At 37.3% G+C, this 26,561-nt stretch overlaps 1 protein-coding gene across 4 annotated transcripts in view; it reads right to left on the bottom strand.

Moving 5' to 3' along the window:
* Positions 1–210: 210 nt before the first annotated feature.
* The window catches only part of sema3e (sema domain, immunoglobulin domain (Ig), short basic domain, secreted, (semaphorin) 3E), a 61,070-nt gene continuing 34,719 nt past the window's right edge, over positions 211–26,561 (bottom strand). For all 4 annotated transcript variants that reach the window (XM_048168515.1, XM_048168514.1, XM_048168516.1 and 1 more), the window contains 11 exons: positions 23,452–23,594; positions 21,182–21,296; positions 16,897–16,966; positions 16,661–16,805; positions 15,658–15,880; positions 13,250–13,341; positions 13,115–13,156; positions 12,578–12,744; positions 9,700–9,767; positions 6,204–6,331; positions 211–3,839 (listed from right to left, as the gene is read on the bottom strand). In XM_048168515.1, coding sequence (XP_048024472.1) covers positions 3,393–3,839; positions 6,204–6,331; positions 9,700–9,767; positions 12,578–12,744; positions 13,115–13,156; positions 13,250–13,341; positions 15,658–15,880; positions 16,661–16,805; positions 16,897–16,966; positions 21,182–21,296; positions 23,452–23,594 — 1,640 coding nt within the window. In that variant the 3' untranslated portion in view covers positions 211–3,392. The remainder of the gene's footprint in view (positions 3,840–6,203; positions 6,332–9,699; positions 9,768–12,577; positions 12,745–13,114; positions 13,157–13,249; positions 13,342–15,657; positions 15,881–16,660; positions 16,806–16,896; positions 16,967–21,181; positions 21,297–23,451; positions 23,595–26,561) is intronic.

Here is a 26,561-nt window from a genome sequence, read left to right as displayed (position 1 = left end):
CATCAAAAAAGACTTTACATTAAAAATACTTACAGTATTTCGACCCCAAACTTTTAGTAGTGTATATCATACTGCAGTATGAGTACTAAGGTCAAAGATACCTGGAGAAACTTGTCTGTTAGTATTCCCATTCATCTCAACAGCAGCTGGTCAATTGTGACGTTACAGGGTTAACAGGGCCATGCTAACCAGCTATACCTCAACCCTGTGTGGATTTATGGTATTTATTACACAACACATAACAATTTTACATACTTTGAAACATCACACACCAAATTGGAATATTATGATAGTTCTAACTTAGCATTTCACATAAAAATATTGTTGCATGTCTTAAAATTCTAACCAAGGAAGATGATGTTTTTATTTAAATGCTATAGATGTGATCAAACCTATATACAAAATTGTAATGCAGTAATACATGTCCAGTTAAAACTACAAGAACATCTAAGAAAAACACTAGCAAATATTACACCAACTAGAATAATTTATAAAACAATGAAAATACAGATAAATATACTCAGTATGTGCGCAAGGTTGACACCCGTGAACTGCTGAATTTAGATTGCCAACAGTGGAAAAGTCATTCAGTGAAATCCTAATAGGATTTATTAGGATTTCGAAATAAATCTCACATTGTTGACAAGAGGACAACCGGTCTCTACCATTTGTCATTGTTCAGAGCAGTCCAAGAGGAAATGTCATTTGTCAGATCCTGAGAAGGTCTTTCAACCCCTTGTCTTTTAACGGCCCAGTCAGTCAGGTAGCACTGCATGTTCCCTCAGAAGCAACCATGGTATTTTCTTTGAAACTGAAATGTTATTCAAGAACCCTGTACAAATATTCAAATCAATTACACATTTTCTTCCTCATTCTATTTAAAAAGGTACACCAAGTAATTACATGGTTTGGAATAACATGCTACCAACTATTACTACTTCTGTAGTATGCATGCGGTATGTAACTTTTACAAATTTTCTGTATGCTTGGAAAAGCCAGATGACCCATTACTTTCTAAAACATGTAGTGTACAGCACTTTAAAGAATTCTATTTCCCATAATACAATACTTCAAACCGTTTTTTAATATTTTTTTTATTTTTATTTTAATTATTATTTTAAGAATTATTTGACCAAACTGACAACTGTTATTAACATTAAACTGAATTAAAAATGTAAAACATACATTATAAAATGGATAGTTCAGGCCCTTGATTCTGATTGGTTGAACCACGTTCAAAGCCATTGTAAAGCCTGAAAACATACAGCTGACCGCATTACGTTAGTATCGCTGCACCACTGAATGTGTATGTTGCTGCATGTCTTAGCAACCACTCTTAGCAACGTAAACATATGATTGTTCTCTATTGATTTTGTTCACTGAAGCTTACTACATTATGTAGAAGAGTATTTTGAGAGAGATATCAGGTGACCGAGTGCATTACCTGCATTCAAATTTAGCATTTTCTTTCAGGTTAGTCCTATGTTCATAATAAAAATCTGTTTGAATGTCCGCTGCGGTCTTGTCCTTTTAACATTTAATGGGTTTTCCCGTTCCCTGCTGACACTGACAGCGCTAGTCAAAGCATTTGGGTCTTGTTCCGTGTTCACAACAAGTTTCAATATAAAAGTCTTTGCGACTGAGTGACTTGCTCATAAAAACAATCTTTGCCGCCATCTAATGGCATAATAAATGCAACTTCTGTTGCTATTCACGATTAGGGACTATTTTTTTCCAGTGGAAGGAAACCTTTTAATGATTTTACTTCATGAAAGTTGCATTGATACATATTTTTTGGCTTTAATATTTGTATTGTGTGGTAACCGTTTTATAAAAGCAATAAGCCCCGTGAAGCCGTGGTTTACAGTGAATTTATAACAGCTAAAACAACTCTGCTCCGCGTCGTGCCTAAAAACGTCCTTTAGCTGTTATAAATTCACTGTAATCCACTGCTTTGTGGGGATTATTGCTTTATTTTATTTCCAATTACAGGACACCATTCACTGAATTTAAACAAAATACATTGTTCAAAAGCTTGGGGTTAGTAAGATTACATTTTTAATTTTTTTTTTTAAGTCTCTTATACTCACCAACGCTGCATTTACTTGGTCAGAAAATATTGTGAAATATTAAAATTTAAAATAACAGTTCCTTCAGAGATCATTCTAATGCTGATTTGGTGCTCAAGAAACATTCCTATTATAATCCATGTTGAAAACAGTCATGCTGCTCAGCTTTTCTGTGGAAACAATTTTTTTCAAAGATTCTTTGATAAATAGACAGTCCAAAAATACATTGAAACCGAAATCTTTTGTGACAATGTTAAAGTCTTCACTATCACTTTTTGATCATTTTAATTAGGGCTGCACAATTTATCGCGATTAAACCGCACGCGTTGTCAGAGCTGTACGACTCTGTGATCAGTAGTAAATGCTTCTCCATCTGAAAGTCAGAGGGCGCTCTTGGGCAAAAACTCCAAATATGCCCTGCCGCAGAAGAAGATAACATAATATTGCTGTAGCTGAATAAACAGAAGATCGAAACGCTTTGAATAAACATGACTAATAAACACACGACTGCCTTATTCTGTGTGAGAAGCCACATCATCTAACAGAAGGAAGCTGAACTATCGTTATGAAGTGAGTTTGGAGTAAAAACATGTTATTAATTGTTGTCTTTTGTTGGACAATATGTTAATAAATGTTTCTCATGTCTGGAAATATGTTTGACACATGTGCTTTTTCAAATGTACATAATAAAATACTCAAACTCACAGTGCTTTCAGATGGATTAGCATTTGGAGCCATATACTTCATTGACAAGCTGTGCATAAAAAATAAATAAATAAATAATCGCAGTCTTTGCGGTTTCATAATCGCACTAAGAATCGCGATTAAGCGATAATCACGTTTAAGTTCAATTTAAGTTATTTTTCGTATTGTGCGATAAAACGTGCAGCCGTAATTTTAATGCTTCCTTGCTGAATACAAAAACACACACAAAAAAAAAAAAAAAAAAAAAAATCTTACTGACCCCAAACTTTTGCACAGCAGTGTAAATCATCAGAAAAATGCAATGAGACAGCAATGTAGCATATAAAAGTAATACATAATGTGGTATACCTCTTCTTGCTCAAATCCATGAAGTCTACGAGAAAATTACTTAGTGTACCTTTAACTATCTGGCATATTGACTGTAGAGTAATGGTTATCAGATTGAATGACGCAACGGTAAGACTCCAAAGAAAAGTTTTAAATGATTTTATCAGTCATTTGTTCTTTTATATAATAATAATTATGATAATAAATTATAATAATATAATAATAAATGTCTATATTTAATCGTCTGCATGAGGCATGCGTTTAAATGGTTTGTTGTATCATCTAACGTCTTTACTGTGTGTGTCGAGGTGCCCGTGCTCTCGCCCGCTGCTCTGCCCCGGGTGTGTACCGCCATTTGGGTGATATTCCCTTGAGTTTCTTCCTCTTCCTGTCGGATACACACCACACCTTCTCACAGTACTGCTCAACCCGCTGGAAGTTGCTGTAGCCAATCAGCTGCATGAAATCTTTGTACCAGAGCTTTGAGGAGGCGGAGGGTAGGCTGGGAAAGTTGCAGGGCGGAGGTCTGTGCAGAGAATCTCCTTCCTCCTCCTCCTCCCCTTTATGGAATAGACCCTCAACTTTGCCCTCATCCAGCACCTCCAAAGTGATGCGCACCACCGTCTGGACAAAGCCGTGCTCCGTGGACTGGCACACATAGACTCCTGCGTCTCCCTTCGCTATTTTAAGGAGCAACAGGCCATGGGGGGTTTGAATCACACGATCATCACCTTTCACCTGAGAGAGGGAGGGAGAAAGACACTAGTGTGGGAAACTATCGAATTTATGTAGCTTGTTTTGGTGGTTCGTCACCAGTTAAAAGTGCATTGATGTGCGGTTGCTAGAGTGTTCTGGCTGGTTGCAAGGGTGTTTTGGGTGGGCCCACATCCAAGTCTTGGGTAAAGCTTTGATTCCTCCTTTAAAGTGCACCTATTATGTTTTTTTCGAATGTTACCTTTAATGCAGTGTGCAATATAGCGAATGTAAAAGGTCTGCAAAGTGTTCAAGATCAAAGTGTACAACAAATAAAGCTATTGTCTACTAAAAGAATCAATTCTGAACTGCCGAAATGAGTCGTCCACTGTGGCAAGCAGGCCGTGAGAATGGAGCGAGGCCGGTGGCATGAGTGCTAATGTGTGTCACCTGTGCGCCTCAGCAGTCTTGAGTCTCATGGAGGAGCTCCGGAAGGATAAAAGGAGGAGTGGCGACAGTGCAAGACGAGACAACTTTATGTTGTTGATTTAGGTTTATGCAGCAGTCATCTGGGAGGGACTGCCGCTTTACTTTCATTTTTTTTATTTTGTGATTAACCCTTAAATGCATGACTGTTTCTCCAATCATTCTTACATATTCGGGTCTTTATCGACCCGGATCTATATCAACACGGAAGGATCTCTACCTGTCGTGATAATATAAAACTCCTCTGATATAGAGTAACAATTACAGGAGGATAAAATAAATCATATTTTGTTACCTTTTAGAGCTTGAAAGGGCTCAGTTTGAGCAGATGTTTTTGCCATCCTCACTGTCCTCGTCAGAGCTCATTTCCCAGTAAATTCAGCAAATAATGGGCTAGTTTTATGTTTGAGGTCACGAATATGAGCCCATTTGCGATCTCAAACGTATTCTCAAAACTATATAATTTTCAACATCTTCAAAATCAATATTTTGATCGCTAACAGCTTCATCAGATTCATCCAGTAACAGTTACAGTCATATTTGATTGCATTTAGTACTTGCTCTGCAGTAAATCGCTGAGCGTTTCATGTTTTTCTTATTATTTTGTTTTCTGTCTGAGTCGTCACTTCAGCATTGTGTATCAGACATTGCCACCTTGTGAAATAAAGATGAATTGCACTTATTCCGTCATCTAAGATTCAGTTATTGTGCAGAAAAAATGTACGTACACTCATACACACCTCGGGTCGTTTGCGACCCTATACAATTTTTACAAAAAATGAATACAAAAATAGGCTCTCTTTTTAATTTTATGATTTTTTTCTTGTTATATTCTTTATAATGAATTAATTGAGGAATACCAAGAAGGTTGATGTCTAACTTTAAAAAATGAACGAGGAGGAGGGTAGTGAATGACGTCCCGGGTCACTAAAGACCCGAGGTATGCATTTAAGGGTTAAAGTTATGTTTAACATTTGCCGGACTGGGCCGTCTGACTAATCAGAGCAGAGTAGACTAGCGGAAAGGAGGGGTTTAGAGATACTGAATCTTCAAACTTTTTCAGACTCAATGTATATTATGAGAAAATTAATGTGTTTTTTGATCTTGGATGCATGTAACCCTATTGCAGGAGATTGCCAAAACCAAATTAGGAACCCTTAAAAATAACATAATAGGGGCACTTTAATTCAGGTCTATGCAATTTCCCTGATTTATCATTTACCAGGCAAAAATCATAAGTTTGACTGGTTTGAAGAGCAGCAATACACTTCTCTTCAACCCACGTTTTGAGGTGTAATTATGAGCTACGTGTCAAAATGTACTACTTTCAGTGGTTTGTTCTAATCTCAAAACTCAATTGAGAGCAATAGTAATAGTGATGCTCACGTTAGCTAATACTACTAATACATGTGCCATTATTGAAAGTCTAATTTACAATGTTTCTGCAGAGAAATGTCTTAGCAGAAATGGTCAGTGACTTAGCCAATGTCATTATTCTTTTCCATTTAAGACGAATCACTGGGGGCTATACTACCCAGCCTCCCTGTGGTCAGAATGGTGCAATGAAGCTTTAATCTATATTTAACAGCCTTCTCTCACCAGGGGTTCAGACCATTGCTTGTGATGAAATAATTTCTGAACCTGACAAGAGCTCTATAATCCAAGTAAACTCTGCATGTTATATGATTATATATAGGCTGCATGTTTGAAGAAAAATCTGTTATTGCATTCAGAAGTTGTCTACTTATATTTATCTATATAATTTATTTTTTCAAATGATAAAAAATATATGTATATAATATGAAATAATTCTCTTTTAGGGGTAGGGATTGTGATAGTATGTCAAATTAATATAATATATTAGGTTTTATATAAGAATAATACAAGTCTATAGTATGTCTTCTTGTAGATGTCTGTTTGTACCTCCTCCATGTCCATGCCATGTTGAATGTACCACATTACAGACGCCTGAAGTGATCGTGGTCTGCACTCCAGTAGGGTACTGTTGTTCTCCACACCATATACCAGCTTTTCTGAGATGCTTTGTTCTTCTGTAACACACACACCCACATACTGAACAGCCTATTCATTATATGAAGATCTTTTCACCACTTTCTTGCAACTCAAATTCTTGATATTTCTCTGTAAACTATGGAAGCTTGTTTCTACCAAAGAATAAAAATTTGTATCTAACAATTCTGACTTTTTCTCAGAATTGCGAGATATAAATTTGGAATTGCAAGAAATAAAGTCAAAATTGAGACAAAAAGTCTTTTGTCTTTTGACAGTCACATTTGAGTCCTTGCTGGATAAAAGTGTTAAAGGGGACCTATTATGCCCCTTTTCACAAGAAGCAATATAAGTCTCTGGTGTCCCCAGAATGTGTCTGTGAAGTTTCAGCTCAAAATATCCCACAGATCATTTATTATAGCTTGTCAAATTTGCCCCTATTTGGGTGTGAGCAAAAACATGCATTTTTTGTGTGTGTCCCTTTAAATGCAAATGAGCTGCTGCTCCCTACCCGTTTTCCAAAAGAGGGCGGAGCTTTAACAGCTTGCGCTTCGGTTGCTCAACAATCTCAATGCAACTGGACGTTTCTGAATGGTTAGTGGATACATTTATGTAGTTGCTGAGGAGTTGATTCAACTCATCGACTAGCATGTGCCCTCATGTTAAAGGTGCCATTGAATGTTTTTTACAAGATGTAATATAAGTCTAAGGTGTCCCCTGAATGTGTTTTTTTTTTAACTGCCTATTTTGGGGCATAATTAGAAATGCACCGATTCATGTTGTGGCCCCTTTAAATGCTCACGCTCCCCGCCCACGGAGCTCGCGCTTGCCTTAAACAGTGCATAAACAAAGTTTACACTGCTAATATAACCCTCAAAATGGATCTTTACAAAGTGTTCGTCATGCATACTGCATGCATGCGTCGGATTATGTGAGTATTGTATTTATTTGGATGTTTACATTTGATTCTGAATGAATTTGAGGCTGTGATCTGTGGCTAACGGCTAATGCTACACTGTTGGAGAGATTTATAAAGAATGAAGTTGTGTTTATGAATTATACGGACTGCAAGTGTTTAATAATGAAAATAATGACGGCTCTTGTCTCCGTGAATACAGTAAGAAACGATGGTAACTTTAACCACATTTAACAGTACATTAGCAACATGCTAACAAAATATTTAGAAAGACAGTTTACAAACACCACTAAAAATATCACGTTATCATGGATCATGTCAGTTATTATTAGTCTGGCTATCACCAGACCAAGCTCAATTTAAAATTGAACATTGGTCTGGGGAGTTTGCTATGTATTTCCTACTGCACAAGAGGCGTGATCAACGAGCATTAGTCACGCAATTGGATAGTCCTTCAACCAATCAGATCAACGATCCGGGTGATGTACTTTGCAGAGCGATGCGAAAACTCCAGACAGGTTTACCGTGTGTCTCAATCAGCTCCCTAATTCACTAGTCAGGGCACTGATCAGGGAATCAGCCACATTCACTTGCATGATATACTGATTCACGACCTAGGGAACTAGGGAGCTGATTGAGACGCAGGGTTAGTTTGTATTGGTTTGTAGCATTGATCCGGGGTTTGCAGAAGCAGCAATGGCATCGAGCGATTTTTGCAGGTTGTGCAAAACAACATGAAAGTGATCGCTATTTACACCCACTCGAGCAATTTGTTTGCTAACTAAAGAAGTCATTCAGCATCGTCGAGAGTTTAAAAGGCGACTCTGATACTGTTCTGGTTCAGTGTAAATGAACGCGGAATATAGCCGCCCTAAACTACGTCATTGTCATGACAACCAAAAAGAATTCCAGTCAGCTCAGGCGGCGCGAGATTCAAGAAGCAGGGAGACGAAACATATAGAGCAAATAATAAAAATATTGTCTACCATCAAGGGGCATTGAAGTAAAAGAGTCCTGTACTCACATCGTGAAGCAAACCACCAAAATAACAGCAGAGAATCATTGTGTGTCATCAATCGCTGTTTGTAATCTTCTGTCAGACTGTCAGATCAACGGTCGTACGAGAGACGGGTAGATCAGATAGAGTTTGAAAGCTGCTTGCCGTCGCTTCTCTATCGTCATCGTGTTATACCCGCCAATAGCGAGCAAGGTGGATAAGCCAGTCTGTGATTGGTTCCCGCAAAAGTGTAACAGAGAGCAGTAGAAATTAATGCACAGGTTTCCAGACTGAGTTGCCGAGCGAAATCAAATCGCCGGCAGATCAGGCTGGGTTTACCCAGACTAAGTTATTATCGCTCCATCTGCCATTTTTAGCTATTGTCCTTGCTTGCTTACCTAGTCTGATGATTCAGCTGTGCACATCCAGACGTCCTGCCCTTGTCTAATGCTTTGAACATGAGCTGGCATATGCAAATATTGTACACCCCGACTGTTACGGTTGCCAGGGTCAACTTGCAAGCTATCCAAGCTAATAAGACTCTAAATAGTGTTTTGTGCTCATGTGTGTAGCCAACGACAGAACAGTTAGCATGCTTAGCTCAAACTTTTGCCATAGCCTTAGGACTGGTACACTGTTTTTGCTTGCAAAAACAAAACAATGGGCCGTGGGTTGAAACTAAGGGGCGGTAATGTTATAATAAGATCCCCTTCCTATGTCACAAGGGGAGCGAAATCTGAGCGGCTCGTTTTTTTTTTTCAGATGCTTGCAGAGAAAGGCTTGCCAAAACAAAGTTACTGGGTCGTCCTTTTTCACGCTTTCTGGGTTGGTAGATGCACCGGGGACCCAATTATAGCAATTAAACACAAAAAAAAGTCAGATTTTCATGATAAATCCCATATTATTTCCTAAATAAATAAAATAAAAACAAAAAACAAAAATGGTACTGACCCAAATCGTTTGAATGGTAGTGTTCATCTGAATATTTTTCTACCAAAAATATAAAACATGCTGTGCTTAAAAATCTAACACTGTTAATCATAAAGTTATTGATTCTTTGTTTTGATTTGATTCCATTACATTTACATTATAGTTTAGAATGTATAGTTCATTCTACCATATACATTGTTAGATTCAAACTGACGACTTTTGTCTTTTTGTCTTCAATATTCTTTGAATGTTGTAATGTTTAATATCAGTGCTTATATTAGATGTTGGTTTGATTCAAGCTGAAATGCCTATGAAGAATGGCAAAATTACTTCTGGAATAAGGCAGCATTGAGAAGAACTGAGCGGTCAGTGTCACGCTCTATTGTAATATACTGTGATGTCTGTCTGCTAAAGTAAAAGCACCATCTGCGCATAAAGATCCAGAGACTCTCATTAACTGTACCGTGACCTCTTCAACTTTCACGAATCTCATCCGCCTCATTTTTCCTTATAAAGCTCCTAAGACTCTAGTATTCTCCAATGAAAAGGCTGTCGCCAGAACATACCACTAAGCTGAAGCCCATTGCACTGCTGAACCGCGTTGCCATGGCGGACGTCTTGCCGTCTGAAGCGCCTAAAGAATAAAAGAGAAAAATGAGACATTGACAAAACCCAGACACAGCCTGTCTGCCTGCCTGCAATTGTCATAATATCATCCTGCCGCCCAAGGTTTGTAACAGCACAAGGAGGTGACAGAATTTCAGTCAAACTCGCTCTGGTTTTTGTTGGTACTCTGTGAGTAATGACTCTGACAGGCATTTGGTGCCGATTGTGTGCGACTTGTCTGGCTTTGCATACAAAGTGAGCGTGTGATGGGTATTAATATGCGCGATAGGTGTTAGCCTCAATCGCTAACAAGCTCAAACTGATGACCACACTGAGACAGCTGACAGGGTTTTGAGTCGGGATTAAGCAAACACTCCCACTCACCCTTTGCTCCGATACGCTCGAAACACAAGCACACACACGCTACCCTGCGGCTGAGTGAAACATCAAAAGAGCTCACACAAAAACACACACTCTGTGAGTTCACTAATGGAAACACCGGGCTGGAACCCGAACAAGATTTTGGTGTACATACATAAACATTCTCACATACTAAAATAACTGTAGAACTTAATCAAGAAATGCAGAGTTCATGGAAATAAAACAAACTCTTCCAAATGTCAAGGCATCTTTATGCCTTTAATCTTTTCTTATTATAAAAGCAATCTACAGTCTCAATACTTTCAGTATATGCACTACCAGTCTGAGGCTGATATTTACAGAGCGTTTTTATATATCCCCCAAATATCAGCCCTGCCAAATGTCCAGAGTTATTTGAGATTGATTAAGGCTAAAAGATTAAATGTTAAGAGGCACAAGATATAATGACTCCTGCTACAAGAGGTTTAAAGGAAAAGACTGCCACCCTTGGAGAACATTAATATCTATCTACATACACCTAAACAATCAAGAATACATTATTCATTTATGCAATAACTGTATAAAATATCATGTAAATATTATCATAAATATTAAGTAGCTAATAAATTACCTCATGGAAAATTAAATAATAATAATAATAATAATAATTTAAATTCAATGGCCCCAAAAAGTATTTGGACACTTACAGCCAGATGTCTGAATGTCATTGCATTACATGACAAAATATCAAACCAAGCAGTATTTATTCGAAAGGAAAATGGCACAAGTACTTCTAAAGAGACATGTTAGGTTTCAAATACTATTAAAAATGAGGTACAGTATTTGAACATTTTGCACAGCCAGAAAATGTTAGTTAAAGGTGCTCAAGAGGATGTTTTGTTTTATACATTTTTGCAATATTACTTGATACTGTCTTTACTAACTGATAAAAGTCTATTTATTAGGTGCACTGAAAGGAATAATATTAATATACATCATCTGTGCACGAGGTAGGGCCTTAAAAACATCAGCCAATCGTTTACGCAATCATCGCGTAAACGATTGGCCCTCTGGCTTGTCAATCACTGCCATGACGTTCCTTATGCGAGATGTGCACGGCTGCGCGCTCCAGTAACTTTCCACACTCTACAGGTGCCACATGCAATGTTTTTGTCAGGAGACAGGAGTAACAACTGCAGATTATGAGTTACCCGCGGTGAGTCCGACATAATGAATCCACTAACACGACACAGCGAATGCCGGTGGTAAACACTCGTGTTCCAATACTCGTGCATGAGTTTTGGGAGGCGTTCCCTCGAAATGAGCTGTGAAGGAGGGGGGTTGTTCTTACGCATGCGCTCATTTCAAAAACTCACTAACAGTCTTTGGTTTCTCAGTCGACGAAAAGGTCCTCTTTAGCACCTGAAATGTTATGTTCAATTGGATGAATTTGAGGAGAACTAGCTCCATATTTCCACTAACAATGACTGAGAGACCATTTGGTTAAAAGTCATTGCAACATATGGCTCAGAAAAGTGAATTTAGTTCTGAGAAAAGTTCTAGAATCATTTTTGATTTAGACTTTTTATATATGTGTAATGAAATGGTTTTAAGTGTGACTTAATTATCTTAAATATATATTCTGTTTATGTTTTGATATTATTCCATTACATTTGCACAGCCTTATAGTTAATTCCACCATGAACAACATTAGATTCAATCATTTAAACTCATGACTTTTGTCATTTTTCAAAATGTTCTCTTAATGTCTGGCTATCATTGCATTACCAACAAAATATCAAACTACGCAGCATTCATTTCAAAGAAAAATGTCACAAACTTTACAAGACGAGTTTCACAAAATAGTTGTGTTAGGTTTCAAATAATAAAAGATACTGTTCAAAATTAGCTACTTGGACACTTTCTGGCTGTGCAATGTTATTGGAAAGTTTCCATAGTTAATGTGATAGACAACAGGGTGACCTTTTTGTCTGTGAGATCAGTTGGTTAAAAAAAAAAAAAGAAGATGTCTCAGAAAAGTTAATTTAGCTCTGAGAAATGTTCTAGTGTAATTTTTGAGTTTCAGATTTTTTAATATCTATGTAATGAAATTGCCCGTTTTGCAACTTAAATATATCATACTTTTTGGGTCCATTCTATGTGCCTGCTGGGTTTCCTTCTCATTCTACCTAAACATCTTAGGGAGATTTAGTACCTTTCTGGGCCTTGAAAGTGGTAATTAAATTGCTGTCTATGGAGGGGTCAGAGAGCGCTTGGATTTCATAAAAAAAAAAAAAAATAACCTTAATTTGTGTTCCGAAGATGAACGAAGGTCTTATGGTGAACTAACCCTTTAAGGCTTTATTTTCTCTAAAGCAGCTTTGGAACAATATGTGCTGTGAAAAGTGCTATACTAATAAATCTGACTTGACTAAATATAAGCTATACATTTTTCTATATATCTGACTGAAATGGTACCTTTTGGTATACAGGCCAGCAGGGTAGTACCGGGAACACGTGAACCCGTCCCAGGCACAGTAGGGGTCTCTGGCTAGGCAGCAGTCTGCGCAGGCGGAACCGTACAGCCCACAATGGTGCACACGGATCTGCGTTACACCCAGCTCAGAGCCCACGTACAGCTGTTGCTATGGAGATACAAACACACTGCTGTCAACTGCTTTGTTACATGTGATGAAAGCCATTATGTCCAAATCACCACGTTAGCATAATGATGAAGATCAAATCATTCTATTGAAGTGGGCATTGTTTGTGTGTATTCTAAATAATTTAATATATTACAGTAATAACAAATTAACAAAAGAATCTCATATTTGATTCATAGTATTTAGTAATAATTGTCAGCATTATAATTAACTACAAAGCATCTGTCTTGTTATGAATGCTGAATTTGCCATAGGTATCAAGACTTGTAATGGTGATCAGTCATGCATGAAAAGTTTACTCAATACCACCATCTCCAGGTGGAAAACTACAGTGTCTGTGAAAAAATCTTACTCTTTTGGTAGAGACAAGGATCTCTGTAATAGGAACAGGGACCTAGAATGAGAAAAAAAAAGTCTTTAGTGTGAAGATTGTTTCTAAGAGAAATGAAATTGTTTCAATATAAAGACTATAAGGACTTCTGATGACCTTGAAAACCTGCAATTCCTCCAGAAGAACCTCTTCAACTGTGTCGGCTTCTTTGTTGTAGATTGTGATCATTTTTAATACTACAGAATTATCTGAGTTCAAGAGAGAGAGAGAGAACCTGAATTATTTACTGATAAAATACATTTTATGTAATATTTTGATATTATCGCGCTATAATAAGCCCTGTGTATCTTTATCAGACATTTTAGTACTGGTTCAGTCTCTTACACTCACAGAGGCTGCATTTACTTGATTAAAAATACAGTAAAACAGTAATTGCAAAACAACTGTTTTTTATTGTAATATATTTTAAAATGTAATTTATTCCTATGATGGCAAAGCTGAATTTTCAGCATCATTACTCCAGTCTTCAATATCACATGTTCCTTCAGAAATCATTCTAATATGCCGATTTGGTTCTCAAGAAATATGTCTGATTATTATCAATGTAAAGTGTATTAATTTCTATATATCTACTAAAAGATACAATAAAATTTGCCTTAAAGGTGCAATATGTCAATTTTAGGAGGATCTATTGACAGAAATGCAATATAATATACATAACTATGTTTTGAGTGATGTATAAAGACCTTACATAATGAACCGTTATGTTTTATTACCTTAGAATGAGCCATTTCTATCTACATACACTGCGGGTTCCCTTAACACTAGAACCGCCACGGGGTAAATTTTACCCGTGGCTGTTTTTCAAATGTACATAACAGGTTTTCTATAAAACATTCAAGTCTCCCAGTCATTGATTTTTACTAAAATTGTGTAATTTACAATCCCTTGGTGTTAAAAATTGTTTAGATAAAACCAGATCATAAAACGGGGCATTTATACCTATAAGCGCCACACGGGTCAAATTTACCCGCTATATAATGCCTGTATTTTCGCGCTGTCATTTTCGCGTGCCCTTGTGTTTAAACATTGTACATTGCTAGGCAACGCCTTTCAGTCACTGAATTAGCGGTCATCTGTTTCATAAATAAAGTCACAATGAGTAAAAGCCGGCGATTTATGGATGCCCAAGAGGTAGAAGCCCTAAATGCCATGAGTGACGGAGAGTCTGATGGTGGTGAGATCAGTGACGCGTCCTGGGTCGGATCAGCATCTGACGGCTCATCTGACAGCGATCCAGAGCCTCCGAGAAAAATTATACTGACTGTTCTTCAGGACAGGATTGTTACAATAGTTACAGAGAGTGAGCATCAATAAACTTATAAAATATATAAATAATTAAGGTAAAGCTGCGCGCTTGAATTTGTCATTGCATCATACATCCTATACAGTGTGGTGAATTATTATTGTTCATTATTGTCTATAGGCTATTTTAGTAATTTAAATAACATGGGTTATCTTAATATATGATTAATTATAATATTACACCACCCAAATATGTATTTACTTCCTTCTAATTCTCATTGTCAGTGCAGGCTTGACCGTTATGAAAAGTGATTAGTGTAGCCTGCATAAAAAGCCTTGAACATAAAACAACAGGACAAAAATATAGTTGATGACAAGACATAATCATTTCATGACTCTAGACACTTCTTTGTGAAGACAGTGACATAATACAGTGAAATAATATGTTCTTTAGCCATATAAAAACAGGTGTAATGTGCGTGGGTAAAATTTACCTGCATGGCGGTTTTAGGTATACAGCGACCCCCGGCGGTTCTAGTGTTAAGAGACACACCAAGCCGACACCGACGAACTAGTGGCGACGAAAGAAGACTGTGCGGTTGGCTCACGTTGGCAGCGTCTGTATCCAAAATTGGCCTGACACACCAAACCAACGCTCGACAGCCGACGGCCAAGTAGCATGTCAATTCTGCGCCTGCGTGAGATGAAATGCCTGTCCGAACCAGCAGGTGGCAGTATCTGAACAGCCAATCAGAATGATCAGATGGCTCGACGGAACAACGAGCTCCGACACTGATTCAACATTTCGAATCGGCCGAAAAAAGCCGCCGAGGACCAACTTCAGCCGACGGTGCGGAACATACTGAGAAAACTTAGTCGGCCGACCGTCGGCTTGGTGTGTTCCTGCCTTTAGATGTTAAGTCGCCATTTTGCACCGGCATGTTTCTACAGTAGCCCTAAACGGACAAACTGCTCTACAGAGCGTGTTTGTTTGACTGGCTACTTTCTTCTATCTCAGACGACGATTTGTCCTTCGTTGGCCACCGTAGCTTCCCAATATTGCAATTCGCAATCTCACAGCTAGATGGCGCTAAAATTTACACACTGCACCTTTAAAGTCATAAAACACCAATTTAGATATAAAAAATACTGCTGCAAATATTTAGTTTGACACAAGCAACAATCATTACATAACGACTATATGATGCAAAAGTGCAGATCTAGGTGTATAAAATAATACAGGTACTAAAATTGAGTACCAGTCCCTATGAAGAGAACATTGTAGTGTCCATCCTCAGCTTCTACCCGGTCCACCGCCAGCTGTGTGAGTTTACGTCCTCCTTCGGTGTCCAGCAGAATGGGCCGCCTGTGAACGGGCTGCACGGCCTGGAACATGAGGGGATGGGAACGCGCAAAACGAAGAACCTCGTCCGGGTATGCCTTTGAATTGGAGAACTGGCCTCCGTTTATCTTACTGGCACACTGTGAGAGACAAGAAGCAATAAATATGAATATGCTCATAAACACAAGTCACAAAAGCCTTTCCATTCTTCCATTTTGTTTCTCCTGATTTGAGAATAGCTGTCCTGCTTCTCGCTGCTATAACCTTTTAGAACAAGAGACTAATCAGAAATCCAGTGGTGCATGACTCAAACAACCAAATTGCCTTTTAAAAGGTCAGCTGTCAGAGACACTTTTTTTCATATGCTTTTCCTACCTGCACATGGAAACAAAAGAAATGAGACTAATTTTGAGATGTGAACTACAGGAAAACCCTGGTCCTTCAATATGACACAAGACATAATACACCAGAGAAAATGACTGCGAATTACAGGCCATTACTAACTATTGGAAACCAATCTGACTCTTTTATCGGCTGGAGATAAATAGCCAGAGAAGGACATTAATCAGCACATATCAGATATAATTATAATTCAGACCACGGCAATTTAAACATCTCAATGCTGCAAGTACGCGGATTCAGGCATTAACGTTAAAGAATTGGCATGACACGCTTGAGGAGAATGGTGATGTGCACAGTCATGCTGAAAATAGACTTATCTGCCTTGAGAGATTCTGTGTGTCTGAAGACATAAGATCCAAAATTCAACATTCACTCAAGTGGGCCTCCAAATGACACCGTGTGTCAGAGGTGTAAATGCAACACATCGTGACATTTTGTACACTGGGATTTCTGATATAACAAAAAGATTATGACATAAAGTGACTGATGGACCCAATATACAAGCAAATATTACTCACCGATCCAGGTCGCGGGTAGGGGACCCTGCCATCATACACCTTCCAGTGGTGGTCAGAATGTTCCCGGTGTGCAAAAGGCCCATTAAACGCTGCACGGACGTCTTCCATGTTATACATGCACACTGCGTATCCTTTAAACACGGCGCTGAGTGAGAAAAACAGATGCAGATAAGTGTCCAGACTGCTGTTCGTTAAAATGAACAGAATATAAGAGTGACACATGTGACCTCACACACCTGGTAGTGCTGAACAGACCAAAGATCTCTGGATTTTTCTCATCTTTCTTCCGCAGCACAAACACATCCTCTAAAACAACACAGAAAGATGCACACAAAAAACGTATCATCATTATATTAAATTAAATTTGTTTGTCCTGGACCAACATCATTAATCAGTCATGATTGGTAGATAGGAAACTATGTTAATGTACCAGAATTTGAAATTAATTTCCTACAGCAGAAATTACCCAACTTTGTCACCTGAACCTCCTGAAATATTTACTTGATCTATATATATATATATATATATATATATATATATATATATATTTACATATAAAGTTCAAGTTCTTTAAAGTATGTTCATTTGTACACTCAATACTTGGTCATATTACATATTACAGCAAATGACTTGCTCCTAGCACAAATTACAGCATCAGTGAAGTGTGGCATGGAAGTGATCAGCCTGTGGCACTGCTGAGGCACTATTGAGCCTTCAGATCATCTGTATATTGTTGGATCGACTGTTTCTCATCTTTCTCTTGAAAATATCCCATAGATTCAGGGGTCAGGCATGTTGGCTGGCCAATAAAACACAGTAATATCATGGTCAGCAAACCACTTGGAAGTGGTTTTTGCACTGTGGGCAGGTGCTAAAGTCCTGCTGAAAAAGGAAATCAGCATCTCCATAAAGCTTGTCAGCAGATGGAAGCATAAAGTGCTCCAAAATCTCCTGGAAGATGGCTGCATTGACTTTGCACTTGATAAAACACAATAGACCAACACCAGCAGACGTCACGGCCCCCCAAATCATTACTAACTTCAGAAACTTCCCACTAGACTTCAAGCAGCTTGGATTCTGTGCCTCTCCAGTCTTCCTTCAGACTCTGGGACCATGATTTCAACAGGAAATGCAAAATGTACTTTTATCTGAAAAGAGGACTTTCGACCACTGTTCACTGTCCAGTTCTTTTTCTCCTTAGCCCAGGTAAGATGCTTCTGACATTGTTTCTGTTTCAGAAGTGGCTTGGTAGTCCTTTTCCTGAAGATGTCCGAGTGTGGTGACTCTTGATGCGCTGACTCCGGCTTCATTTGACTCATTGTGAAGTAGTGTTAATTTCGTCAGACGAGACGAGACGAAATATGTTCGTCAACGACCTTTTTTTTCATGACTAAGACGAGACGATGACAAGACTGCACCACTGTCCAAAAACGCTGACTAAGACTAAATTAACATGCATTATTGTTGACGAAAAAAGACGAGACGAAAATGTTTTGTATAAAATAAAAACTAAAGATAAAATCTCTCTTCATTTTCGTCTACAATCGTCTCTGCTTTTTCATCAGCTGTTACGCCTTTAAAGTATTCAGAACGAGTTTGCGGCTTCGCGCTGTTGCTCAAGTTAAGCCTCGTAGAAGCCTTGTTTACACTGCATGCGTGTGCGGCTCGTTACGGCTCCGGCAAGGTGTTGTTCTGTCCTCTGCGCGATGTCAACTCAAACAAAGAAATTTCAAGTTTTTCAACTTCGAATCTCTTGTCGTCAGTTTCTAGTGATGTAAAATATGAGCGGGAGTTTACACAGGGTGATTATTTTGACTTTGTTTTGTATTTGAGTTGCTCGCCTTGGAGGCGAGGCGCCTATCTTTAGCGAAGTGGCGCGTCGAGCCGCTTCTCAAACGCACCGCGGCGCGGCTGGTGTAAACACAAGCATTGACTAGAGTGGCCGTGTATCAGCTCCGGTAGCCGCGTCGCAGCCGCAACGAGCCGCACACGCGTGCAGTGTAAACGAGGCTTTACAGGTCTCATACGCCTGTGGCTACAACACGAAACTGCTGAACACACAACACCCAAAGCGAACACGAGTGACGAGCGACGATGACATGACATTAAAATAAAATACTCTTCAGAACAGGTTAATCATTTGTGAATGTGTCTCCTAAATCAGAAATTGAAAACCAGACACGTTTAACATTTGCATTCAACAAAAATCTTTCAACAAGTGTATTTTGTCAGGTAATTATGACATTTAACCAATGTTTGAGTTATGTGAAACACTTTTTTTACTGAAATGTTTATCAGTAATAATCTCAGTAATAATGTGTTATTTTTAAAAAAAAGACTAAAATTTTTTGACTAAAACTAGACTAAAATTAAAAGACTTTTAGTCGACTAAAACTTGACTAAGATACCTTGAGTTTTCTTTTGACTAAAACTAGACTAAAATGACAAGACGTTTAGTCGACTAAAACTTGACTAACAAAAAAAGATATGTGAATGACTAAATATGACTAAAACTAACAAGGACATTTGGCACAAGACTAAGACTAAGACTAAATTAAAAATAGGTGACGAAATTAACACTATTGTGAAGCTCTCCCAAATGTTTGAATCGGCTTTACTTGACAGTATTCTCAAGCTTGTGGTCATCCCTGTTGCTTGTGCACCTTTGCCTACCCAATTTCTTCCTTCTAGTCAACTTTGCATTTAATATGCTTTGATACATCACTCTGTAAACAGCCACCACATTCAGTAATGACCTTCTGTGACTTACTCTCTTTGTGGAGGGTGTCAATGATTGTCTCCTGGACCATTGCCAAATCAGCAGTCTTCCCCATTAGTGTGGTTTCAAAGAACAAGAGATACCCGGAATTTATACTGTAGGGATGGTCATTTAATGAAACTCAAATGTAAATATTCTAATATTTTGAGATACTGGATTTTGGACTTTCATTAGCTGTACGCTCTAATCAACACATTTAAAAAAAAAAAAAAAAAAACTTTTGAAATGTTTTACTTTACATGTAGGGAATCTAGTATAAATGAAAGTTTCATTTTTAAAAATAATTTACAATAAAAAAAATTAAATTTTTTCACGATATTCTAATTATATGACCAGCACCTATATATATTTCAATAATTTAAAAACATATTCGCATGTTCATGGTTCTCCGATGTTTTTATTAGCAATGAACAAACTATATTATACTATATGCTAAAACAAATAATCTAACAATACAAATAACAAAAGGCATAGTGGGGATGAAAAAAAAAAGAAAATAAATAACAGTAATAAATGCTAAAGATTAATTAAAGATCCCTCCCCCCAAAAAAAATAAGTAAATAAAAAACTAGTATTTTTGTTTTCAAATGCTATAACATATTAGAGAATTTACACTTATGTATGTTGAATTTAGCTAAACGAATTCAAGATTAAACTGCTTTTTTGTTTCTTTACACTTACTATCAAAGCCAATTAGCACATCTTTCATTATGAAATAATAATCATAAGGAAAATGTGATCAATTGTATAAAATACAAACATGTTGCCAAAATAATTTTGACTGTCAAAATAAACAGAATAGTCTCATCTTGTACATCTCTGAAACAGATTAGATGAGAGAGCTTTCATCTGAAAGTCAAAGCGATCATCAGCGAGATCCTTCTTAAGATTAGAAAGTTTGGTAACAGTTAAGCAATACAGCTGGTGGAACAGCTTTGGATTTTCAATTCACACAGCTGGCTTATACTCAATGTGATAAATACTGTGAATACATGGAGATCTATTGCAAATTCATCCAGATGGACAGATGGATACTTGATGAAATCTCTATAGCGAAAGGCAAAATGAAAAAAAGCAAAAACTGATTTATCAGCAGTCTTGCTCTGAGGCATCTGATGAATAGAATCACTGAGCTGGAAGAAATGGCTCATCGCTGAAGCTAAAAATGCATTTCTTCTTCCTTTATTTCTTCTTTCTGTGCTCTAGTGCCTATTTTGGTCAAGCGGCCCATCTCAATGTATGGTGCAACGCTTTACAGACACTGAGCATGACAGTGACTTCCTCTGTATATTACCAAGACAAGAGCTAAATCAAAAGTTGCATTCTAACTTTACTATATAGTATGCAAGATTAGGGTATTGAATCCCAAATATGTCAAAGTTAACTAGATGACATACTGTTTCTGGTTGATTTTATGCAAGTATATATGCAAGCTTTATGGGTTATTTCAAAGAGTCTTAAATGGTAACACTTATATTCAAAAGCTTATATTAAAAAAAAAACTCATTTTAGTATGTCCTAGTATTGGCATACCAGTGTAATATGTTCTTTGCATCATAAATAAGCTACAAAGATTTGTGTGGAGTAAAAGAAAACAAATTAGGTTTCATCCCATATCATGCATATGTTTAGAATTATTGGCCAAAATTCCATGATGAGGTACAAGGTGTAAACTTCCATGTTTTAAGACAGGCGTGAAAAAGACCGCCAGAGAGGAAGACAGATAATAGAACGTCCCCTACCGAGCTCATCAAAGTGTGTGTCAATGCCGTTGGGTCCAGCCACTGAGCAGATCAAACGAGTCTTCAGGAAAGAGCTCCATCTGTTTACCAGCATTCTTTGACCACCCTGGTCATTCTGACGGAGGGGAAGAGATAAAAAAGACACTTAATTTCACCTGACCTGTGGGTGGTGCTATCTTACAGCACAACATTTTGACAAAGACAAAAGTAACTGGTCATTGCTTTGTTGGATAGATTCAGAAATGTATGCCAACACAATGCCGGTACAATATTGCCCCATTATGGAGGCAAAAAGCATCTTTCTCCACTGATGGCCAAGTAGTTTTACTGAAACTTTCATAAGCATTTAATTATATTACAGGTGCTGGTCATATAATTAGAATATCATCAAAAAGTTGATTTATTTCACTAATTCCATTCAAAAAGTGAAACTTGTATATTATATTCATTCATTACACACAGACTGATATATTTCAAATGTTTATTTCTTTAATTTTGATGATTATAACTGACAACTAAGGAAAATACCAAATTCAGTATCTCAGAAAATTTGAATATTACTTAAGACCAATACAAAGAAAGGATTTTTAGAAATCTTGGCCAACTGAAAAGTATGAACATGAAAAGTATGAGCATGTACAGCACTCAATACTTAGTTGGGGCTCCTTTTGCCTGAATTACTGCAGCAATGCAGCGTGGCATGGAGTCGATCAGTCTGTGGCACTGCTCAGGTGTTATGAGAGCCCAGGTTGCTCTGATAATGGCCTTCAGCTCTTCTGCATTGTTGGGTCTGGCATATTGCATTTTCCAGTATTGTTTCTCATCATTGTCTACTTGTATTATCTCTTCCCTGTTAATTGTTCACTGTAAAGCGTCCTTGAGCTCTGGAATGGCGCTATATAAATAAAACTTATTATTATTATTATTATTATTATTATTATTATCCTCTTCACAGTACCCCATAGATTTTCTATGGGGTTAAGGTCAGGCGAGTTTGCTGGCCAATGAAGAACAGGGATACCATGGTCCTTAAACCAGGTGCCAAGTCCTGTTGGAAAATGAAATCTGCATCTCCATAAAGTTGGTCAGCAGCAGGAAGCATAAAGTGCTCTAAAACTTCCTGGTATATGACTGCTTTGACCTTGGACCTCAGAAAACACAGTGGACCAACACCAGCAGATGACATGGCACCCCAAATCATCACTGACTGTGGAAACTTTACACTGGACCTCAAGCAACGTGGATTGTGTGCCTCTCCTCTCTTCCTCCAGACTCTGGGACCCTGATTTCCAAAGGAAATGCAAAATTTACTTCCATCAGAGAACATAACTTTGGACCACTCAGCAGCAGTCCAGTCCTGTCTTGTCTTTAGATGCTTCTGACGCTGTCTATTGTTCAAGAGTAGCTTGACACAAGGAATGTGACAGCTGAAACCCATGTCTTGCATACATCTGTGCGTAGTGGTTCTTGAAGCACTGACTCCAACTGCAGTCCACTCTTTGTGAATCTCCCCCACATTTTTGAATGGGTTTTGTTTCACAATTCTCTCCAGGGTGCGGTTATCCCTATTGCTTGTACACTTTTTTCTACCACATCTTTTCCTTCCCTTCGCCTCTCTATTAATATGCTTGGACAGATTTCTGTGAACAGCCAGCCTCTTTTGCAATGACCTTTTGTGTCTTGCCCTCCTTGTGCAAGGTGTCAATGGTCGTCTTTTGGACAACTGTCAAGTCAGCAGTCTTCCCCATGATTGTGTAGCCTACAGAACTAGACTGAGAGACCATTTAAAGGCCTTTGAAGGTGTTTTGAGTTAATTAGCTGATTAGAGTGTGACACCAGGTGTCTTCAATATTGAACCTTTGCACAATATTCAAATTTTCTGAGATACTGAATTTGGGATTTTCCTTAGTTGTCAGTTATAATCATCAAAATTAAAAGAAATAAACATTTGAAATATGAATGAATATAATATACAAGTTTAACTTTTTGAATGGAATTAGTGAAATAAATCAATTTTTGATGATATTCTAATTATATGACCAGCACCTGTATAATGTTTTGCCAGAGAAAGTTGCTTATATTTTCCCTCTGTTGTATTTGATGTCACACTAACCTCAATAGTATCTGGGTCTAGCCAGCTGCCCAGATGCTATTGAAAATGCTAAAAGAAAGCTTTCTCTAACTATTATAGGTTACAATTTTGAATGCTTAACAAGCCTAGTTTGATTCAAAGAGCTAAACAAGCATGTTTAGGCATCCACATGCCGTACCGCACAGACTCTGCCCACTCTGGTGTAGACGGCTTTGTTTCCTCCATCCATGTTGGCCACCCGTTCCGTGAAGAAGTAGTAAACCTTATCATCAGCAGGATCGTCATTGTCAGGGATCACTGCTGCACCAACAAACTTTGGCTCTATAGGAAAAAAAAATATATATATTTATGGTTATAATTACACAGAAACATAAACTACTGTTCAAAAGTTTGGTATAGCTTTATTTTTACGTTTTTGAAAGAAGTTTCTTATGCCCACCAAGGCTGCATTTCTTTGATCAAAAATACAGTAAAAAACAGAAATATTGTGAAATATTATTACAATTTATACTTTTCTATTTTAATATATTTTAAAAGGTAATTTATTCCTGTGATGCAAAGCTGAATTTTCAGCATCATCACTTCAGTCTTCAGTGTCACATGGTCCTTCAGAAATCATTAGAATATGCTGATTTGCTGCTCAAGAAACATTTCATATTACTATATGTGAAAACAGTTGTGCTGCTTAATGATTTTGTGGAAACCATGATCCATTTTGTTTTCAGGATTCTTTGATGAATAGAAAGTTGAATGAACAGCATTTATTTGAAATCTTAGCATTATAAATGTCTTTATGGTAATTTTTAATCAATCTAATGCATCCTTGCTTAATAAAATTATTCTATTCTATTCTATTCTATTCTATTCTATTCTTTCCCCAAACTTTTGAATGGTAGTTTATCATGGTTTCCACAAAAATATTAAGCATTCAAATAAATGCAGCCTTGTTGAGCATAAGAGACTTTTATCAAAAACATAAAATCAGCAACAACAACAACAACAAAAACCTAATTATTTTTGACCATTAGTGTATTTACTACTTAGATAGCACTGGTCTATAATTACAGGATGAAGAATCGTCAACATGCAAAACAACACGTGTGATATATACATCTGCCATTTTATGTGCAAAATGCATTTGTCATATAATCCAATATGAATTCTTATTATGCAGTGTGATCTGCATATTGGGCCGCTACAGCATTGTGCATTGAGCACGAGTGGGATTAGATCTTCAGTGCTCCATGAGTCATAAGCGAGAACACTTAACACCAGTTAACACCATTCAAAACATGAACAGACCTCGACCTCAGACTGGGGGTTCACACGAGTGCACACACAATTTTTTAAAAGTCTCCTTGGTTTTGTGCTCTATGCTTTAAACACTCATATGTTATCGAGCAGATGACCTCAGTATTTGACCGAGTTTTATTATGTCTGAATGGATGTGAACAGGTCTCACAGAGACGGATGGTATGTGTCAAACACCTCGCTCTTTGTCTCTCTGTATGATTAATGCATCACAGCAGGGGTCTGAATCACATGTGAGAAGTGTGAGACGACACTGTATTCTTAGCACAGACTCATCATCTGTCTGAGAATGAACACAAGAAATGTACTATCTTCAGAATGAATACTAGCATACTTTCTGCATACTGTGCAAAAATAGTATGTGAAACAGAATACAGTATAATCCAGTTTTTTCAATATTTTCAATAATTTGCATTTAATCAAATGTGTTATTTGTACAATATGTGTATTATATGCATGGTATACAACTTATTGATCTCTTTTCTCCTTTTTTTTACATTTATTATTATTATTATTATTGCTATTTGAGATTAGTCCTTGAAATGTTTTCAATCAGTAATAATATAAGGAAATATAAGGGAAAGCAGTAAAGACTGTAAAAAGACAGTAAATATAAGTGCTGTCAAATCGATTAATCGCAATTATATATTTACAGAGTTCTATGTTTAGATGTGATTAATTGCGATTAATCTTAAAACATTTTAAAATGTTAAAAAAATAATATATTCTTCAAGTACATTTAAAGGGTTAGTTCACCCAAAAATTAAAATTCAGCCATTAATTACTCACCCTCATGTGACTACAGTGGTTCAACCTTAATGTTATGAAGCGATGAGAATACTTTTTGTGCGCCAAAAAAAACAAAATAACAACTTTATGACAATATCTAGTGATGGTCGATTTCAAAACACTGCTTCATGAAGCTTCGAAGCTTTACGAATCTTTTGTTTCGAATCAGTTGTTCAGAGCGTGTATTAACTGCCAGTAGTGAACCACTGAAATTTCGAAACACTTATCACATAACAAAGCCTCGTTTACTAAAATCACTTTGGCGCTCCGAACCACTGATTCGAAACAAAAGATTCGTAAAGTGTTTTGTGTTTTGAATCGCCCATCACTAGATATTGTCAAAGTCGCTATAAAAAGTATTATCGCTGCTTCATTACATTAAGATTGAACCACTGTAGTCACATGAACTGTTTTAAATATGTCTTTAGTACCTTTCTGGGCACTGAAAGTGTTAATTATCTTGCTGTCAATGCAGGACTCACTGAGCCATCGGATTTTATCAAAAATATCTTAATTTGTGTTCCAAAGATGAACAAAGGTCTTACGGGTGTGGAACAACATGAGGGTGAGTAACTAATGGCAGAATTTTCATTTTTGGGTGAGCTAACCCTTTAATACACACTGAAATGTGTGTTAAAATGTACACAGGCACGGTAAAATTACAATAATACATTGCTAACATAGGTTGTTTGTGCATTGCAACTCGACAAAAGGTTTATTCATGCATCATGTAGTAGTAGTATTGTAGTACACTATTCTGAATTTATCTTTTGGCGTGGAGCTGATGTGCTAACTGCACCCACGATGAGGGCACAAGCTTTGCTACAGTGATACGCATGGTAAAATCATCACTTTCATTGGGCTCAGTCGTAGCGATCTGGGCTGAAGGCCAGAGCTCCCGTATGGCTGCAGGAGGAGATATACAGCAAAGGGAAACATTAAACCAGCTCACAGCAGGATGCCACAGGCCTCTCTAAACCACACACAGGGCAGCCTGTACATCACTCTTGAAGCTTTTTGCATCCAGCAGATATACATTTATATCCATTGTTTTGTAGCAGTAAAAAATGTTGTTGTTGTTGTTGTTTTCCCGACAAAAATAAAGAAATTTAACAATTTAACATTTTTAATAATAATAAAAAATGTTTTAAAAATGCATCGCCAGTTAAAATAGATTTCATATAGATT

This window comes from Megalobrama amblycephala, linkage group LG19, assembly GCF_018812025.1.
Source record: "Megalobrama amblycephala isolate DHTTF-2021 linkage group LG19, ASM1881202v1, whole genome shotgun sequence".
In the NCBI taxonomy this organism is placed as follows: Eukaryota; Metazoa; Chordata; class Actinopteri; order Cypriniformes; family Xenocyprididae; genus Megalobrama; species Megalobrama amblycephala.
The sequence above is the reverse complement of the archived record's forward strand: the minus strand, read 5'-3'. Positions and strand labels throughout refer to the sequence as shown.